Source organism: Megalops cyprinoides, chromosome 3 (assembly GCF_013368585.1).
Source record: "Megalops cyprinoides isolate fMegCyp1 chromosome 3, fMegCyp1.pri, whole genome shotgun sequence".
Taxonomy (NCBI): Eukaryota; Metazoa; Chordata; class Actinopteri; order Elopiformes; family Megalopidae; genus Megalops; species Megalops cyprinoides.
Window position 1 is genome coordinate 32,408,624 of NC_050585.1, and position 21,600 is coordinate 32,430,223.

A 21,600-nucleotide genomic window follows, 5' to 3' on the forward strand; every position below is an offset into this window, starting at 1 on the left:
AGACTATGAGAGCTAAGGAATTGCTTTTATTATAAATTGGTTAAACCCATATGATGTGTCGTTGGTTTTATATTCTCAAGAACTGGTGAAACAAGCATGCTGTTGTTGGATCAAGAGACTCTCCTGCTCATTGTAGTTTGGGAGAGGGCAAACCTCTAAAGAAATTTTAATCGACACATACACTATATGGACAAAAGTATTCGGATGCCTGATCATTACATTATAATGACATTGTATTCAAATACATATACTTTAATATGGAGTTGGTCCCCCTTTTGCAGCTATAACAGCTTCCACTCTTCTTGGAAGGCTTTCCACAAGATTTTGGAGTGTTTCTGTGGGAATTTTGCCCATTCATTCCGTAGAGCATTTTTGAAGTCAGGCACTGATGCTGGACGAGAAGGCCTGGCTCGCAATCTCCGTTCCAGTCCATTCCAAAGGTGCTCAATGGGGTTGAGGTCAGGGCTCTGTGCGGGCCAGTCAAGTTCTTCCACACCCAACTCATCAAACCATGTCTTTATAGTCCTTGCTTTGTGCACTGGGGCACAGTCACGTTGGAATAGAAAAGGGCCTTCCCCAAACTGTTGCCACAAAGTTGGAAGCATAGCATTGTCCAAAATGTCTTGGTATGCTGAAGCATTAAGATTGCCCTTCACTGGAGATAAGGGGCCTAGCCCAAACCCTGAAAAATAGGTGTGGCGAAATACTTTTGTCCATATAGTGTATCTTTTTAGTCTCATTTCAATTAATGTATACCCTAATCTTGGAGCTGGTTTGTATTTGTAGGTAGACAAAATGGGAGGAGCAGCCCTGGAGAAGATGTATATTTGCACAGGGGTGAATGGTTAAATATTTTAAATAAATATTTCTGCTATTTCTGTTGATAGATTCTGTTGAGTTTGGGAAAGATTTTTTTCCAGATGATATAAAGCTTTGTGGAAGAGCTGCTGTAAACCAACACTTTGCCTTCAGAGGCGAAAGATTGAGGAATTTGTCACAAGTGGTTAACAACTGCATATTGACAAGTCATTACCATGATACATACCCATTCACCTATGTTTGGGGGGGCAGGAAATTTAACTGGTTTGAATCTTCAGTAATGTGGGTTATTTAATGAAGGTTACTGGGCATTATGCATATATGGCACAGAATCAAGGCCACCCCCCTCTTGATTGATTGTGTCTTCTTATCTGCTCTGATTGAGACAACACCCATATAAATACATGTCTTACCTAAATTCCAGTCTTGTCTTTCTGTGTTTAGTTCTTGCTATTTTATGTTAATGAAGACATGGCTGATGTGGAAATCAAGCATTACCAGAGTAATTATTATACAGCATACATATTTAGAGAATTACATATTACTTCAGTACATTGCTTTGCACATCCTAGCCCTACATCTCAGTTCTAATGATATACCTGAATTGCTGAGAAGAGGAAAAGAACAGTTCTAGGCTTTTGACTAGCCATTCTTTTTGAATGCATTGCAATGGAACGGGCCTCTCAATATCAAATAAAGGTAATACTGCAATTTCTACGATACATTTTTAATACAAATATAAATACGTTCGTCTCAACTCAGGAAAGTACGAAAAATCTATTTCAAAAGCTTTTTGACGATGTTCAAAGAGCTGGAAAACATCTGTACCCTTGCATTGCCACCTAGTGGCCAAAATGTGATTAACAAGTGACGTCATAGTAGTCTGTCCAGCACGAACTAGTTTATCTTTTAATCATTTTATTTTGCCTTATAACGGTTATATTTTATTTTTTGGTGGGCAAGGAATTTGTGCTGTGCAGTGTTATCTAAAGGTGAAGCCAGAATTGGCTCCTCTTTCTCTTTGTTTCAACAATCCTGTTTATTCAAAATGGATGGGTAAAACAGTGTTTGCTTTAACTTGTATCTGGTTCCAAACCCCAAATTCAGATTTCTACAGAATTCAAGATCTTCATTTTCTATGTAGGTGTAGTAACTACACATAAAATTCTTGAAAAGTATCCAAGTTCAACTGTCAAGCCTTCAGACACAGACAGGCAGCCACAGACAATGACACCACCATATTTAAGCAGTAGAATCTTGCGAAGATCAAGATTGGGCTCAGGGAGATCAAAGTCCACCTGTGCCTTACCAAGCGGAGAACAAAAGAATGGAGATAAACAGTTCATTCTATTGCATTCTATTACATTCCGTAAATGTTATCTCTTGTAAAGGCAGAACAGCCAAAAATGTGTCCTTTTCTATTAATATTCAAGAATTTCATAGAATTAATATGTAGTGGAATGAGATACGATAAGAAAAGCTTCCAAGAGGAGTGAATGCAAATGATATAGCAGGAGAGTACCTATAACTGTACCTATAACTATACGAGTACAACTGTAACTAAGGCTGTAACTTACTGCCGTGAACGCTGTGTGTCTCCTGTTCCAGCTTTCCTAAGTACTTGTTTACTTTACTATAATGAGGGGGGAAATGAGTGTCCTCACTGGTCATGTTCAAGTATACTTACACCCTATTGTGTATTTTTGGTGCCTTTCACAAATTCCAGTTAATTCTAGTCAGTCAGATAAGTTGGCACCCATGAAATGACATGCAATTCAATGCATTCAAGTGTAGTTCTACAAAAACAAGTGTAGGTAAATAATCAATTTAAATCTGGTCATTTATTGTTTGATAATGTATGACATCTATGTAGAGTATTGCTTGTCTCTGGGTCATTTCTGTGGTTGCACAGCCAGCAGCAGAACACTTGTGAAATTGCAACAAAATGTTCCTCAAAATAACACAGTACATTTTTAAAAATAAATTTCTACCTTGATCATTCATGGGAGGTAGGGTGAACAAAAACATCCATGTTTTACAGAATGCATGTCCTCTTCCACCTGGCCTGCTTTGAACGCTTAAAATATCATACTGGGAACTGACCCAGTAAAGACAGGTCTTGGCCTGGGCTTAGATATACTTAGAGATAATGCAAAGATGACAAAAACCACAGGCTAGTGTAAACCAAATTAGCCTAGTATAAACACACCATTACCCTTTTCACATTCATGCTTTGAGTAGTGAGCAGTATGCTATGAGGCCCAAGTGGGAAAACAGAGGTAGTTCACATATATCATCACCTGCGACTCTGGTGCGTCCTCTCAGGACAAATGTCACCTCATGTCATGCGCTAGTGGTCTCTTGAAAGGCATAATGGGACACATGTCATCTGCAAAAGTATATTTTCTTGGCTGGTGATACCAAAATTAATTTATTTTCTTACCACAGAGCAGCACAGCAAAGATTCTTCACTTTGACCATATTTGCAGATAATGTTGATACATTGAATTGCTGTAGAAATCCACACTGTTGACAGATGTTGACAACTGATTTCCTATCTTCCTTACTTAGATGTTGCTTTGTGGATATCTGTATTTTTGTTTACATTATTCTGAAGGATTTTGAAAGAGTCACTTCAGTGCCTTATGTTGATGTACAACGCAAAAGAGAGATGCAAGTTCCCACTCAGCTAGATTGATCTGTATTCTTCTAGGTTGTCTCAAGTTGGAACAAACTTGAAAGGGAGAGAAAACAATTTTATTATTCATTATATAATCCCTTAGTCTTATCCAACCAATGTCCCAGGTTTCTTATCTGGGTCCTGTTCTGGAGGCAATTTCTGCCATTCAAATTCACACGTTAAAATTCATGTATTGAATGAATGACATAGGTAGGTAAAAGTAAACAGGCTGTTATGAAACCGAGGAAAAGGTAGGTGAAAATAAAAAGTTAGGTAAAGCTGAAACGTAAAAGTAATTCTAATCTAGCTCGTGCATCTCTTGTGGTTCCTTTTGGGATAGCTAAAATAGTTTGCCACCTGGGGTCTGACAGGGGTCTCTTGAAAGGCGTGAAGGGACTATCATCACCAGTAAAGCAGGGTTTGTCACATCAACAGTTGTTTGCTTATTCATAACAGACCAATATGAGTGTTGTTTGCTGATTTCCAGCACCCTGGGCATTGATGAATGCACATTTTCCACAACAATGACAGAAGAAACACTTTCTCTCCTTGTGTTACATTTCCATTTAGTCATTTCGTAGGTGCTGTTATCCACAGTGACTTTAAGAACTGCCAGTGCAACTTCAAAAAGTGTCAAGGTACAATTGTTAAAAGGACACACCTGTGGCTGTTCTGTCAGATCAGCCTTTATTCTTCTGAGTCACCCCATGCTAGAATGAGAACGAGAGTGGCCATGAGCACCTGCCAAGCTTCTGACCTCTGTTTTATAAATAATTCTCTGATGGCCACTCTAAAACAGACAGAATAAACAAGTGTACAGTGGCCTAACTTTGCAGTTTGTGTTTGTGTAAACATCTCTCAAGTGAACGTATGACATCTAAAATGTGGAGACAGGTGTTTGTTCTAAACACCTAATTTCAAAAACCTAATTTCATAAAGTCCCACCTACTGCTGTGTGAGACCCATAGTGTACTATGGAAGAGCCAACACCGATTGGAGGATTGGTACATCTCTCGTAGATGGATTAATCAACACTTAAATCCACCTTAATGAGTGGCCTGGCAGAGTTTGTGCATGGTTAAGATGAGGAACCACCCAGCCATAGCAGAATGAAGTAAGTGATATCATGCTACTGCTAGCTCCTAGCTCCCAGTCACAAGCAAGCAAATGCTTGTCTTTAAACAACTGCCTGTTTTTAAACCACTGACTGGGACACAGTGCACAGCCTGTGTTTGGGGTGGGCACCTTTTACAGCTTTGGAGCAAGATTTCCCTTTTGTGTTTGATACTTGTGCAAGACAGTGAAGATGCTGGGGGAGAACCAGCTGTGATGAGTCCCATAAAACATCTGTTGGTCTCATTACAAATAGACCAGGGACAGAGACAAGAAACTGTAAGATGATCATGCCTCATTCAAATCCAAAGCTATCAGTAATGAAAGAGATACCACAGGAGGTTCTGGATTAAGCTAGTAGACTATTGACAGATTGCATGTTCAAACTGATATCCATCATTTGTGCTTGTCATTCTGTTTTGCTTCCCTTCAAATGATTTATTTACGAAGTATTTTTCCTCCACACATAATGGTAGTGGAGATAACCCGTAGCCCCCCTCCTAGACAAACACATACACACACACAAACACACACACACAAAATAAAGTGCTTAGAAATCCAGGGGGAAGCAAAAAAACAATGCAGCTCCTTTTTTGTGTGAAAACAGGTGGAGCGTCTACCCTGGGGAGAACACATACATGAACAAATTAAAATAAAGTCAACATTATGGAGAAATTTTGTTTACAGTCTTCTCTGTAAAAAAACAAAAAAAAAACAAACATAAATTGTAAAGAATCATTGCAAATCAACAAGTTATAAGTTCCGAAATGTGTGTTTAATAAAATTGGCCCGCTCTCAGATTATTCTGGGTTACATGATTGCATATCACTTAGACCTATCTGTTGAGATCAGCCAAACGTTATTTTCTCTTAATTTCAATAACACTATGCTCAGAGTGACCAATATTCAGATCATTTGCTAAATTGTGATAAGTAAATAGGATTAAATAGGGGAATAAATGACATCAAAATCAAAATGTATAATTTTGCGGGCTAAAAAAATAAAAGGTGTTGAGAGAAAGAGTAACGTTCAAGCCTAACTGATACAACATATTTAGCATATTAAGTTGCTGAAGAGGACACAGTTGAGGAGACAGAACGTCCCACATTCTTCTTTAGGACTGAATTCGTCTTTTCAGACAAAACACTTATGTTTCCAAATTTGTATGGATCATCATTTATTCAGGATACTCCTCGAATGTGTTGGTTTCCTTTTAACCAAGGAGCCACTGCCTTCTAATGCCATCGATGTATTTTGGAAAGAAGTAGCTATACGTGATTTGAAGCCGTTTCTAACATGCATTTTATTCCAGTATGCTGTGTGCTGACTTCAATAAAACCACCAGGTGGCGTTCAAGTTCCAATATTCACTACATGCATGTCTCGTCGTGTTGGGTTTGTGGGTGGAAGCGCTTTGCCAGCGGAAATGCCCGGTGACAGTGGGCAAAGGGAGCGACTTGGAACAATCGACGGTAAATGCTTTGCTTCGCTCTGTGTGTTTTAGCTGACAAGTAGACGTAAATCCCCAAATTCACTATCGACGGCACATGCGATGTTAGTTGAAATAAGTAGATTAGTGATTCCGAACATGTTATGCTGACGGACCGAGTTCTTACTCTTTCATGTCTGAGACGTGTAGCTGTACATCACTGAATACTATCAGTATTGTGTATGTTCGTCCCTGTAATGTTTTGTTTGATAATCCTGCTGTCCTTTTTGCTTGCGGTATATCATAGTGTATTTGTAATGTATATATTGTGTAACCAGTGATGTTTTAGCTTTGTACAAATACTCAGTATTTGTTTATACAGCTTTCCAGACATGGACATTCAGCTACCACCATCATTTGCAGACTGAGAAAACTGTTGGTGCTGTTGCTGTTGTGACCTTATTTCGCAAGTGAATTAGTTGTCTAGCCACTTAGAACTACGTGTGCTTTTTCCGAAAGTTGAAAATGGTCCTTGAGCCTTGTAGTTGTTATCTGTACGTGTGTAGATGCAACACGTCCGTGTGTGCACTTATGTGTACGCCTGTATGCGCATGTAGGGAATCTGTAAGTTCGTATTTATTTGTGAGACACAGCACATCTGTATAGAAAGACATAACCAGACAGTTTACAGGTACATGTTAAGTAAATGGTGTGGTGAAAGCCCGTTGACGTATGACTGGAAACCGATCCGGCTAGGCGTTGTCAGTTTATCACATTTTCATTGGTAAACATCGGGGAAAGTCGAGGTCTGCTTTTGTAATGTAACATAATAACATGTTTTAGCATTCTTTTCCCAAAAACTCACGTGTTGTGTGATGTTTGTGCGTAAATGCGAGCGAAAGGTAACTTCATGGGTAAATTCTTCAAGTCTGTTACAGGTTGCTATTGGGGTGTGTACGCAGGGGGCGCTACGTAGACTCCATCCGTCCACTCTCAGCCTGTGTGTGGACGACCCTAAACGACAGGACAGGTTGTCTTGTTTAACGTGTTCATTTCTACCCAACACAGTGTATGAAAGGCTATAGGCAAGGAGCCACTGCCCCAGGGGGACAATGGTTAATTTAAGAAAAAGACAAGTGGCTAAATTGGTATCTTGCATTATAATGATGCAAGATATAAATTTAGGTTACTGAAGACTTTTGTTCTGTGCTACAAACTGTTCAAGTCTATAAGTCATTTTATCACCATAAAGAATATGAATTCTGGCTACTGTCAACCCTTCCTAAATTAATCTACAGCAGCAAAAGATATAGCTAGTCAAGTCTTGCACTTCTTATTCATATCTCCAAAACAAATTGAATAGCCAGCGCTTATACATTTACATTTATTAATTTAGCAGACACTTTTATCCAAAGCAACGTACAAAAGTGCATATAGCGGGCAAACAACAGGCACGAGGGCAAGATGTGCACAGGTCATACAATGCAGATAGTGCTGATGCTGAGCACAAGGTCAGTGTAGCGAGACAGAACTAATCTGGTCTAAGGTTACGTACAGGTTGTACAGCTAGGTAAGTAGCTAGCAGGTAACACATAAACATAGGTTGCACAACGACACTGTTGCCTTAGGGATATCTTCCATAACAATCAGATTTTCTTTGGGACTAGCAAGAACAACTTAAGGTATACAATGAAAATACATAAACCAAAAGTTATATACTAATGTGTCAACATTAAAAGGAAATTATTCCAGAACCCACAACTTGCTAAGTAGTGCAGGAGAGTATTACCCCCTAGCGGTGTTTTGAAGACAACATTAAACCTTGCTAGCCAACTGATTGCAATCAGTCTGATGGTGTCTCTGTGTTAGCAAATTACCTAAAATTTGTCAACCAGTTATCTCCTAAGTGAGCAACTTGCTGAATGTGTAGTTAAACAGGGGATTTGAATATCATTTAGTAGTAAGTAAGTTAGTAAGTAAGTAACATGTAAGTTACACGACTTCAGTTACCTAGTCACTACAAGCTGTAGACTGTTTGACAGGCACAAAACAGGTGGAAACTATGCAGAAACCTTGCCACTCATATAGATTAAGCACAAGCGAATATTTGTTGCAGATTGTAATAATTCTGTTCTCTGACAGTCTTCAAGATGGACATGTTGTGGGGCACATAACAACAGCATCAACTATTATTATTACTATTGCTAATAGTAATAATAATAATAATAATAATGTACTATTACTGCATTTGATAAAGAATAGTAAATGCAGGTTGTACTTGTGTTAATCCTAATGATAACTGACAGACACTACTGTAATTCTGGGTGTAATGTAGCTATAGTATTATTATAGTCTATATAGTCTTATTTTTTTATAAATATATATTGTGCCATAATAGGCCTGGAAGCACCTTTGGAGAAGAGCCTTTGTCACATAAAAATATAATAGCAATAGCAGTATAAACCACAAATTAGGAGTAGTTGCTGTTGTTCCAGAGGTAGCAGTACCCAATATGGTTAGTAACATGCACCCACCAGTTATAGTAGGCTATGTGTGTGTGCCGGGCAGCATCAGTTAGTCGTAATTACTGTTGTTTATTTTTCAGTATCTGATAGTCAAACCTCTTTCAGAAGATGACAACATCGCCAGGAGTTGATATCACCTCTGAACGCTTTAATTTTCCATCTCCGTTGGGTTGATTCTGTGGTTACACTGCGCAAGCCCAGACGGGCGCGCTCTACTCGCGTTGCAAACCCCTGCTGCTCACCCCTTCTCATTTCCAGATCAGTTTCTTGTTATGACATCTCGGTAAAAGACTGCCAAAAAAGGTCTCTCACCTCGCCGCTAAATTCAAAATAATGAATGCGATTTTCTCCCCCCTCTCCACGGTGAAAGGAGGCCAACAATTTAGCAATTTCTGCAGCTTGTGTCATGCTTCATGACTAATTCCCATATTTAAATGTGAACGGGCAAAGCTGGGCTATTTGACTGCAGCCAAGCGCGCTTTATCAGGTCAGAAAGCTTTGAATAGTGGCGAGGGTAGGAGGTGGTTGGAATTGTTTAACTGTGCAAAATTTAATCAAAAAGAGAAATTTTAAAACTGCCAAAGTTCGGCTTACACTGAGAAATACTTGCGGACGGAGCGCGAGGGTAACTTTTTTACGGCTTGGTTGTATTATTCCTTCCTGCGTCTTTATATCACTTACAAAGGTTAACACTTGAAAGAGCAGTTTCAAGTCAGCGCAGTTCATTATTTATTGACCCTTGACACTGCAGGTGCAGACTCACATAGCTGGAGAGTGTTCCCCTTTCATTGTTTCCTTATCGCTTAATTAAATTTCTCCATGAACAACATTATATGTTACAGACAAAATACTAGGCTATTAATATTGTGCTTAATTCACTTTAGATTTTAGATATTCTGTAGATGAAAGTATTTTGCTACCATGTAACCACTATTTTTTTGTTTGCTCTCTCTCTCTCTCTCTCTCTCTCTCTCTCTCTCTCTCTCTCTGTCGCTGTCTCTGTTTCTCTCTCTCTCACACACACACATACAAACATACGCACACATATCTGAGGAGTTATTAGATATAGGGAGAAGCTGGGTGTAGTGCAATAATCGGTAAATAAAAAGATAAGAGAAGTCCCTTTTCATTCCATAGTTTTCCACAGAATGTGCGCCCATACGGCATGGTGGTTTTGTGGCTGGGAAGAGTTAGTGGTTACAAGGTCATGATCGATGACAACGCTGTCGGGATGAATTTCCTGACTGGATGCGTCGCCACAATCGGAGCTGTATATATAGCTGCTGACCTCGGTATGTCCGCGTGCTCTCCCACCAGCCACGTCCCAGCTCACCGATTGACTAGATCTTTCTCCTGGTACTTCATTTTTTAAACACAATAACAGTCAACTGAGAAAAAAAGATGTCATTATACATTTTCAAAATTAGATTTAAATAGGTTTCCAAAGATATATTATTATTCTGGTTATCTTGCTATATTGGCACATTTGTGACCAGAGGCAAGCTTTACAAGAAAAAGGTATTTATTTCAGCGAACGTAAGACAGCCACGTAATGTTGGACATTTCGAGCGCACAAAAGTGTCAGCACTTTTTTGGTTAGTCTAATTTATAAAATGTTTGTTACTGATTTAAAAATATATGTTTGTATGTAATGATCACCAAATAAAAAATTAAAAGTGAGGACATTCACACTGATAATTAACTGACTGGAACATGTCAGAGATATAGAATTTCAAGTGTTAGAAAGATGTATGTATTCCTACAGGAGCAGAGTTTTGTAAGTGTTCTTAATGATTTTGGAGTGGGCACGGGAGCGAGCAACTTGTTCTTTACTGTTAAAAGCATTTAAAAGTATAAAAATCGAAAATAAATTTTAATTTATCATTTACACTTTATAATACACATCGAATGATGTTTGTGGATTGATGTTTGATAAAATCATTACAAATAATAAGTGTGATTCCCCACAGTAAAACTTGGTGGAAAACCGCCGCCCCGCGGCACCTTCTAATTCATTCTGCTACATTAGCATTTAAATAACATGTTGTTTAAAGTTGTGGAAAAAAATCACCCTTAAATTTTATGAACTCAGCTATTTGTGCTGAATGTTTTATACTTTACTCTGTTGAAATATGTACTTTAAAACCCTTTCAAAGTGTGCAGTGCAGCCGCGATCCACGCGAGTCCCAAGGAGTCTTCATTGAGAAGCCACGTGTCCGTTTCCAAAGCCCTCTCCAACTTAACCACCTCCATTGTACGTCCAACCCACATCGGCAGCGTCCCCCACATAAAGGGATTTGCAATTTCAAGATATTCCAGCTTAAATGTTTTTGACAGTTCCCTCGCTTTTGCTTCGGCCTGGTTATTTTAGCTGTGCCAAATGGGTCACCTTGGGTAGCTGTCTGCGCGCAAAGGGCTTTTGCGCGCATTCAATCTGAATTTTTTCCAACTTTCCTTGACGGGGAAACCAGCTGCTGGTCGTGAAAAGACGGCTTATTAATTGTCCTTTGTCATGCAGAATTGCTTGATTTCTAAAGAAACGTACAAAGGCTCTTTTTCAGGATTCAAGTATTTTGTTTCGTGCGCATTTTCAACCCATCGAATCAGCTGCAACGCCGCACCGTCTACCAGACTCAGGTACTGACGGCCTGCTCCTTTTGTCTGCTTTTAATGCTCTTGTAAATCGGGCAGACTGATTTGTTACAAGCTGCTCTTTTAATCTGATAGATAAGAGACATGTCTAAGAAAAGCCTTAAATGAAAAATTAGTTGGAATAAAGACAACGGCGAGTCTGCTAGATGGGCGCCTGTTGACTCAAGCGGCCCTCGAGCGCCCGGGAAGCCCTCTCAGCAGCCCGTCAAGGTCACATCAACAATCCGCTTTTCTTCTCTTAAAAAGACACTGTAGCCTTTTTTGCTTCAATGAATTGATCGGCACAAAATTAAGAATAAATAAATTGAGCATTTTGAGCACCAGGCTTATAAGCTCCCCCAGGGCGCAAACCCCGAGCTATTGAATGGATAAAGGACGCTTTGCGGAGGACGCACTGAGCAAAATGGGGCTCTATGGTGCAATTAACAAAATGGCCTAATCCTATATCTTAACAAATGCAAATATTGGAGTTTTGTTAAAATGTTTAAGTGAACAATTAAATCAAAGTTTACAAGGGCAACTTCTCAGCCCAACGGCACAGTAACTGGAATAATTTAGTAAATGTCCAATTCTCTGAGGACCTTTTGTTGTGACGGAGGGCTGATTATAAATTGGCAAAGAAGTAAATACCATTTAAATCCTATTTCAATAAATTAAATGTAGTTTTGAGAACGCTTTATGAGCGGAGGGAGCAGCGTGTCGCGCACCGCTTAAGCGTGGAGCAAACTTGTTTACAGTAGGCTTGAGACAGACTCCAGCCTGGCGTTTGTTTTAAGGATTAGTTTTGTTTACTTGTTTTTAAAGGCGAATACGAATTTTTAAAAGAACTTGCTTTGTCGACAGAAAATGGGGTCAAATGTAACAAAATATTCCCTCTCTTTTTTGCCTTCGTTTGACATCGTATGTCACATTACTCAGTTGAAATACACTGATATATTCTTCCCCACTACGACTGCATTTGCGCCAATGTTACAATAATTTTCTAAGAAAGGCAAGCGTATGAAGTCACCTCCCTTGCGCAATAAAGTAGAGTCCATCTAAAGAAATTGATAAAGAAAACGCACAGTGCGCAACCATGATTTCCACGTGTTTAATGAATAAATTGATTGATGGGTCCAAAGATCAATCAATTAATTAATTAATTCGTGCATTCATTCACTAATACTCTCGGTCAGTTTTATTAACTCCCTCGCACGAGACGGCTGGTGTGGTGCGGATGCCTGAAAACAGCAAAGAGCTAAACTGTCTTTGGAGCTTAGAGGGGTCCCGCGCCAAGGGAAAATAAGGGCTTTTATTTACCTTCCCAAGGGAGAGTCTTAGATGACCTGCGTGAATGCCACTCTGGACAGACTTCTTGACAGAGATTCTCAAGCTCATAACAGTTGAGCTGGGAATTAGGACCAAAGATTTTTTTTTCTTTCTATTTGTAACAGAGTCTTATAGTCGCACGGGCATCCCTTTCCAGATAATCCTTACAGCTACGGTAAACGAGATGTGCCTGGCGGGGGTAAGATGTGCAGGGTATGGTTTGCGGAAAGGAAGGGTTCACCATGCATCTATACACAGATTTTCACCATTTTCATCGCAATAAACCTTCTTCACTACCGTCGCTTTCTTCTACACTCGGTTACAGTGTCATCCTCTCGGACTGAACTGTCCTTCTTTGTTTGACACAGTTTCATCTTCTCGGTAGTTCGGAGTTTTATTGCATAGTCCGTGGATAAACAGTCTGTGAGCACTACATGCAGTAGTAAGCACTGTGTACACGCACCGTAAGCACTGTGTCTCCACCCCTGTCCTCAACCGATACAAATATTCTCTAATTGACCTTATTAAATATGGCATGCGTTTGACTAAAATATCCTTTAAAACTACAATAACAGCATTTAGCTGTTGTCTGGGTTTGAGCTATAGAAAATGCAGGCTTGGGCTGGATGCCCTGGTATTGAACCATTTTGCAAATAAACGTGTTTTACAATTAATCGATGGATTCGTTTGATTTTAAAACTACATTATTGTTTTCAAAAAAGGAATTTTACGCCACATCTTTTACTTAAGCATAAACAAAATCTAATGACATCACTATAAAATACAGCAGGTATTCCCGGGGGCCTTGTGGCCCCTGTAGCCTTGGGGCCTCTTGGGTTGCATGGCCCTATGTCATCACTGCTCATTAGTGAAATGTCACAGTGGAGTGCAAGAGCATCCATCTCCAACTATATAAGCAGTCCATGTTACCACCAAGACAATGAATAAGTGACAGACTGTGTAAATGAATATGCATACACTTATTAATGATAACGCACAACAATAAATAGTCCAGTTCACATACAAAAATAGCTGATACACTTGGGTTCGGTTCAGCGAGGGAGGTGGCATACACACTAAACGTTGGAGGAAGAAACATTAAGACTACGAAGCGCAAAGGAAGCGATAAAAGAAATGATAAGCTTTCAACGAAAGTAGAAAGTAAAATATTCCCAATATATTCCTTTACGCAATATATTACATTCATTTAGCACACGCGATTATGCGTGGCGACTTTCAGCACAAGAGAACAGAAGTGTATCCAAATTAAATGACCAACAGGCTTTTTCAACAGACATTTATATATTTTAAAAGGGAAGTCATTCCAAAATAGCTCCTTGGGTATTTGATCTAGTCCGGTTTTGACACAGAACTGTAAAATCGTAACTAATCAAAAACGTCTTTTGTTCGATGTGCCAAAATCATATAAACATTTTGGCTAGGTGAACTATCAGCTTCAGCTCAAGAAAACAGAATGTTTCTGACAATGGAAATGGTGAATAATATATTCTACATGTGACTATGAATTGTATGTATGAAGAATGGATTGCAAATGGACTCAAAGATTGCTAGTTGGAGAGAAGAATGAAATAGAAAGACAGCCAAGGCTGTGGTTGTGTTTATGCTTGTATTAGGTTTCTATGAAGACCAGGTGTGGGTGCGCGCGCGCGCGCATGTGTGTGTGACGTGCAATTAGCAAACCATTTGACACAGAAATGTACTTCGTAACTAAGAAATATTGTTTATTTATTATCGTTTTTTTAAATAAATAAATATATTCAATTACACTGACGATACAATAACAGAACTGTTTCATTTAAGTGACATCGTAAGAAAACATTGTTAGTCGTTTCCAAACACATTCCATACTTCAGTTCCGTCCCCATCCAAGTCCATATCCATAAAGCTAAACAGTATTCACCATTGATACAAAATACGTAACTATTATTTTCCAAAAATAGATAACACTAACAAATTTGCTATTCATTTTTTTATCATTTGTGATATTTATTATACAAATATCAAACCGCTTTTAGCGATTATAGAGAGAATTTGGATAGGCAACTCATGGTTGAGATGAATCGTTTTCAGAAAACTACAAACTTACAACATGTAGTCAATATACAGCGATATAGGGATTTACAAACTCCCTGCTTATATATCTTTTTATTTACAGGTGACAGAGTATGAAGTCTGTACAGTTGACTTTTTGGCTGCTTTCAGAATTCCACAGGTGGCACGAGGACCGAGTCTCTGGGTTCACGGAAAGTTTAAGGGGTGACAGATAGCTCTCCGTCCTCTTTCCCTGAAGATGAAGGAGACATGGGTAGGTCGTCTTCCTCCTCGGAGCACCTCGCAGATGACAGGGAGGAACACTTACAATTGTGAGAACCCGTCCGGTGCGAGCCATTCTTTCCTTCTTTCTTGTGCTTGACTCTGCGGTTCTGGAACCAGATCTTGACTTGCTTCTCAGACAGATTCAGATACGTGGCAATTTCGATGCGCCTCAGTCTCGAGAGGTACATGTTGGAGGTGAACTCCCTCTCCAACTCCAGGAGCTGAGTGCTGGTGAAGGCGGTGCGCATGCGCTTACTGCTCTGGAGTTGACTGCTGTTGCTCTCTGCAAAAATATACAAAACGCATATCAGTAATCCAAGCATGAAAATTAAAAGGTTAACAAGTTTTTTTAAATACCAGTTTATTTTTATTTTCGAACACTGAAGTCAATTTGACTAAATGCACATTGTGTGCGTGGTAAATAAGCAGATACAAGTACATGAAAAACTGATTAAATGGAGAAGTTTGGATGAACTAGGGATGAGTTACTTACCAATAGAGATGCAGTGAAATTGACGCGGATCCGGTACTGGGTATGCTGCTTGGTATATCCCCGGGCCGTGGTTGAGGTTGACGCCGGTTGAGGACGTGTGCTGTCTCGCCAATGCGGAGTGACAGTACTGAGAACCGAAGGCGGGGAAGGAAGCCTTGAGGAGCGGGATGGCTGGAGGTGATGGATGTAGCTGCGATGCGGTCACGCAAAGCGGACAGAAGCACAACAAGCCCGATTTCCTAGAATGGCAGGACCCAGGGGAAAGCCCATGGAGAGGGTGCGAGGGGTGCACGGCGTACGGAAATAAGGGTGGATTGTTTTCATTTCCTTTATCATTCGCCTCTCTCAAAATCAATGAATCCACAAGAAACGACCTTGGCATCTTTGTGAACTTGTTCCTTCTCTTCACCAACTTAGTTTTCTTGCGCCTGTCTTCTCTCTCTCTCTGTCTCTCTCTCTCTGACGTGTAGTTAGCGTGGCTGGACAGCGGAGTGGTGCTGAAGGAGAGTGTTGCAGTTTAAATAGTGTGGACCCGGTTCGTCCATGTGACAGTTACGTTGGGAGCGCCTGAGAGCCCTCAATAGGGTTTTGTGCCTTTTCTCTCGGTATTCACACTGCACGCTTCCCTATTATTTCACTTGTTAACTAAATGAACTGCATAATGTAGTCTATTCTTGTCAACCCCACCCACGCTGAAAAAGGCGGCACTGCCCCCTCCCCTTTTAGCTTTCGTATAATAATAATAATAATAATAATAATAATAATAATAATAATGTCAATATTTTCTCCGTTTCCTCTGGGTTCCATTTTATTCATCTCTATTGGATGTTTTGGTTTAGTTTCATTTTTATCCGGCTTCACATATTATCTGTACAAAAACAGTTTTGTAAAAATATCTTTCTTTTAGACTACCATAATATTGTTGGTGCATACTAATTTCAATTTCAACTTGTATTTCAACTATTATTTCAATTGCTACTACTACCACTATTCCTGCTGTTGCTTCCCGCTGCTAATACCACTATTATTACCACAGCTAATGATAATGCAGTTTGTTCACGAATACAATTATTACATAACATTACATAATAAACAATTATAATATAACTGTAGATGTATATATAAAAGTAAATTAGATTGCACAATACAAGCGAACTTGGACATACTGCATGGAGAATTGTTTTAGTGTTATGGCGTTCATGGAGGGCACCGTCGATACTCTCTTTTTTACTATCCAGTATCGTCAGCTTTATTCGATTTATTCGATGCATTTTTTTCTGGCTTTCAGTTATATGTATTCATATTCCGTGCAATTAAATGGAGCGTTCGCTGACAGATAATTTCAATAAAGTATGAAATTTCGATTTTAACAACTACTCTGGTGTTCGTTTTTGATTGTTGACTGCTTCTTGATGATTTTTTTCAAGAGTCAAATAATTACAACTACAGAGAGTTAAGTTCGTGTGTGTGTGTGTGTGTTTTTTTTTTCTCCCATTTTGTGTCAATGTATCACTTTTAGGCACTGAAAGGACAAGTCACAGCCTCCAGGCAATGCGGTTAAAACCAGTGATTAATTCCTGCGCGCGGGCCCCCGCGGGGTCCGGGGAAGCATATATAAAAATAACCAGGTTTTCACTCGCAGGACCTTATTGAATGTCATTGTAGAGAGTTTTCAATGCGAGAGAAAGAGGCTCGAATTAAAGTGTGTGACAGCGGCGGATAGGCTCACACAAAGGAGACTCTGTCACAGAGAGGCCGAATGCGTGGCGCCTGAAAGCCCCCTCCTCGCTATGATTGAATTAAGTAATAGGAAAACATTTTCTTTCACTTTAGGACCGCTAAACAACACCTTCAAAGCGACGGGGACTATTAATGTGCGGGTAAACACTGGAATGTGGTTTTGATACCCACCCCCTCCCTTATTCCAATGCTTTTATCTCGTTTCTGAATAATTTCAAAAGATTTTTTTTTTTTACTTTACAAACGATTTAGCTCCAGACTTTTATGCTGGTCTGATGTGTTGCCAATGGAAAATGTGCTTTTGCTCAAATTGTTTCTACAATCTGCAAAGTTTTGCTGTTTGTCTTTATTAATTTTTATTCCATCATTAAGTACCGATAAAAGTATTCAGCTTCTAAGGCTGCTAAATTTGAGAGGTTTGTTTCATAGATTTCGCTTAACCTATGTATGAGGTTCATTTTAAATATATTGAGCTCGAAACCTTGAATATAAAATACATCGGTAGATTGCGACAGAAATAGCCATGGTTTGGGATTTGGCGGCGTGTTGAAGTGATAATTCGATACTATTAGCTCAGCAATAATGACAGTAAAATATAAGTCAACAAACTGCATTGTACATTTTTTTATTTGTACATCCCTCCGCAGCTCCACAGGTTTTGAAATCTCCGGTGTTATGTGGACTCACCAGGTGTATCCTGTGGATGGGCACCGCTCTGTTGGTCTGCCTGGGTGTAAAATCGCCTTTTGATTCTCACAACGCTCACTTTTTCATAATAAAATATTCGTTTTGAAATACAATAATAATCCTAGATACCTCTAAGTGTATCGCTAATGTAGACTTTTTATTGTGCCTGTAAGGACGTAATCTACTGTCTCAGAAAAAAAAAAAGTTATCTAATCATTTTGCCGTCCAGTAGTTGCGGGATTAATAGTTTATGTCGCTTCTCGGCTGAACTGCTTATATTAATATCCGTGAGCATTCCTGTTGTTTTAGGCGAATCCTGGCATGCTAATGTTCAGGACACACAGTAAAAACTCCCTCTTTGCCTATACCGGCCCTCGTGCATGACAATTACCGGACCGCTCAGTGCTAATGTTCTTCAGTTCAGAACCGAACCCGCCCGCGTAATGGCCAGTGGCTATTTGTTTTATTTTCTAAAATGACAGGAAACTCTCTGCTCCATGGGAAATACCACTCAACCGGTGTAAAGGGTATAATTTGGCCCTAACTTCGCAGCACTATAATAGCGGTTATTTACTGGTCAAATTAGGACCAATTAAACCCTTAAACAAGCAGCAGGTACAGAGTCACGCGGGCAAGAGCCTGTTATCTGCAAGAGAGTGGGATTAGTCCTTTCACTATCTGGGCTGCCGCGTGCCAGGCGTCGTCCATTAACTAATGGGGGATCCCGCTCTATCTTCTTAATTCCCGTTTCATTCTAAACGTTAATTACAAAATGGCATAATGATGTTGTTATAATCTAACAAAGAGTTCATTTGAAGCATTTTTTCTCTATTTGCATAACACCAATTTAAACCTGAGTCCTCTAATAGCCGTGTTAAGGTATGATCCTCTAAGAGACACTGAAGACAGTTTGGTGCTGTTTCAACACAATTTCCTGTAGTGAAGTTCAATATTTTACTCGAGTGTTGAACTGGCTTTAAATCGAATAGTCTTCTGTTATCCATACCATGTCCCCTGTAGACAGTATAAAATCAGAGGAAGTCATTATTACAATGATTGGTGTGGTGTGATATTTTGTGTTTTTGTGATTGGTATGGTGTGGTGCATTTACAATACATTTTAATGTATTTGAAAGTTTCCTGGTGATGTAAACATTTAGTGTGTCTCGGTCATCGCCACAGGTGCGGGTTCTCGGCGCAGGCTGACATAGGGAGAGGCAGCGGGCTCCTCGGCTCAGGGAAGCTCAGGCTCATTTGTAATCCCAACTGGAGCTCGACAAATAGCTTTGACCTCTCGAAACTATGTGAAACGGCCCTCTTGGGGCGAGAGTCGGAAGCGCAGGCAGAGTGACTGACTCATTATAACCTGTGCCACCAATCTTTACAAAAATCTCTGTAACTAGCGAACTAAAGCTATTATTAGTGGTCGTAAGGAGCGCTGAAATACTGAGAAGAGTAATTACCAGGAGTATAGCTGGGATGTCAGATTTCTTTGACTTCCCTATGAGGTCTGATATGTTTTATCTGATTTCATACTGGCTCATGAGATTGATGAATTATTCCTGAAACCCTGGCATAAATCGTATAACACAGGGAAGCACTGCGTTCTAAACGAAACAATCCTTTTACTCCCCCTGTCTCTGCAGATGAGAGGCATATCGTTGCATTGTGTACTCCACAAAGAGAGGGGAGTATACGCTCTCAAGGGAAACTGTGGTGTACATATTACAGAATCAGATTTTAAGACACTGTAGGAGCACACGTGTTGACTCTGCAGAGACACAGAGAGACCTCTGTGGCATGTTACTGTCCAATAATTAAATGGATACAAATTGATTTTGCGAGACTGAAATAATACAATTCATATTCGAGGGAGTCTGGCTCTGTTACATATCCTGTCAGGTTATTCAATGCATTTTATAACTCTGTGTACAGAAGTACCTCCTTATGTTGATGTGAAGTTTCCATCTGTGTTTTGCTCTGTACACAGTTTAATGTTAAACAACCTATTTACTCCACTTTTAAAACTGGAATAAAATCTTCATTCAACCCCTCTCTGTTGACACCGAGGCGTGTTAGATCTTGTTTCATCTCTTCAAGACCTGGTAGTAATCTTGTGTGTGTTCTGTGTATTTTTGAAAGCATTTCAATATGTTTTGTGTAATTTAGGGACCAAAACAGAGTGCAATGTTGTCAATGTAGTGTAAGACACCTCATTATTTTAGGGTATGAACTCCTTTGATGCACATTATTTACTTTTTGACTTTTTCCCCCAGCATCCTTGCTGCCCTTTTCAACACAAGGTCTAGATGCAGTGTTCAGTCTACTACAATGTCTTTTTTTTTCTCAGTATTCCAACTTTGTGCTACTCAGAAAATATATTGTTTTACCTTTTAATTGCAGGGTCTGGATGGCAGTCATTTGGGACCCTTAGCTGCAAAACCCTTGATTCCCACAGTGCTACTTCCAGTTTATCTTTGCCAGTCTGTTCTCAGGGCGTAGAGTCCCCTTAAAACCAGAGCAGCTGCTGGTGGGAACTTCCTTTTAATTACAAGAATGGTAATCTAATAAACAATAATCTAATAACCCAATAATCAGAACTCTTCATCTCACTGATCTAATCCTGGAGACAAGCGTGAAGTCCTGCATGGACCAGGAGGTGGGGGGGGGGGGGGGGGGGGGGCTGGCATTTTGTCGAGGGGGTTTTTATGGGATTGATTTCTGTTTGTCTGTGTTTTTTGTAACTCGCTCCACATCCTAAGCTGTTGTCAGAACAGCTGAAATAGCAGCTCTTCTGCATTATACTATGAGTGCATATTAGGGGGAGAAATGAATGTTGTCTGTTCTGAGCCCATCATCACTAACCAGACCAAACACTTTCCACTGGGATTTATTACACTTACCTCAGGATAACTCGCACTGAGAGGGAATGAGTGTGTCCATCAGTGTCTTTATTTGTGACTTACGAGGAACGAAACACCTTCAGAACTTCACTTTTTCAATTTTCGTTCAAAATTGTATGCATTTTCTAACCATTGTATTAATGTATTTATGGCACAGTTTATCCACATCTTTCCAGTAATCTGTTGAAACTCTCAGCTGTTTCACGGGTGTTTTCTGAACAGGACAGGAGCATAATATTCCATCTGTTCCTTTATTTATAATGACTGTGACTTTTCATGCCGATCAGGTGGACCCCACCCCAGAGAGGGTGTTTAGTCATGCATCACACCGTCCGCGGCTGGACCGCACCTCCTACTGGTACCGTTGTCACGGAGCTCTATTTTGACTGTTGAAGGCATATTGTAGATTCTGCCCCTAAATACTGATCTTGTATAAGGAACAGCCCCCCCCCCCTTTATGTAAAATGGTTGTGGTGAGGATTAGGGCTGGGTAAGAAGTTCCTGGATTGGTGATCGTATGAACTGTCCCATTGCACATAGAATACTGGAAAAGACATTACATTACACTAGTACAAGAAGAAGTCAGTCAAGGAATGTTTGGATTACTTGAATTGTACAAAGATTTTATACACAATACACTGAGCATGTTGTGTGCACACACATATACAAGCACACACCAGTGTGCACACAGGCACATACACACACGCACACACACATGTTCCTCAGGCATAGTGGTTAGAGTTCACAATATAACAGGATTTGGATTCCCTATGGGCCGGTGACTAGGTGGATTAAATTTTGGCCTCGCTGGATGGATGCTGTGACTGTCAATGTGACATCGAGGGCCTGTTTTACCCCCCTAATCCTGCCCTGGGGGGACATCATGGCCTGCAGGTCCCTCTGCACTCTGAAAGAA

At 39.9% G+C, this 21,600-nt stretch overlaps 1 protein-coding gene across 1 annotated transcript; it reads right to left on the reverse strand.

Moving 5' to 3' along the window:
• Window positions 1-14,741: 14,741 nt before the first annotated feature.
• Window positions 14,742-15,832, reverse strand: gsx1 (GS homeobox 1). The gene is made up of 2 exons (XM_036525689.1): window positions 15,356-15,832; window positions 14,742-15,145 (listed from the first exon to the last, which is right to left on the reverse strand). The coding sequence occupies exons 1-2, from the start codon at window positions 15,735-15,737 to the stop codon at window positions 14,796-14,798; spliced, it is 732 nt and encodes a 243-aa protein (XP_036381582.1). The 5' UTR covers window positions 15,738-15,832; the 3' UTR covers window positions 14,742-14,795.
• Between the last annotated feature and the right edge of the window lie 5,768 nt (window positions 15,833-21,600).

Coding starts and splice junctions, on each gene's coding strand:
- gsx1 (XM_036525689.1), bottom strand. CDS start 15,737: ATGCCAAGGTCGTTTCTTGTGGATTCATTGATTTTGAGAGAGGCGAAT. Junction 15,146..15,355: donor ATTTCACTGCATCTCTATTG/GTAAGTAACTCA, acceptor ATATTTTTGCAG/AGAGCAACAGCAGTCAACTC.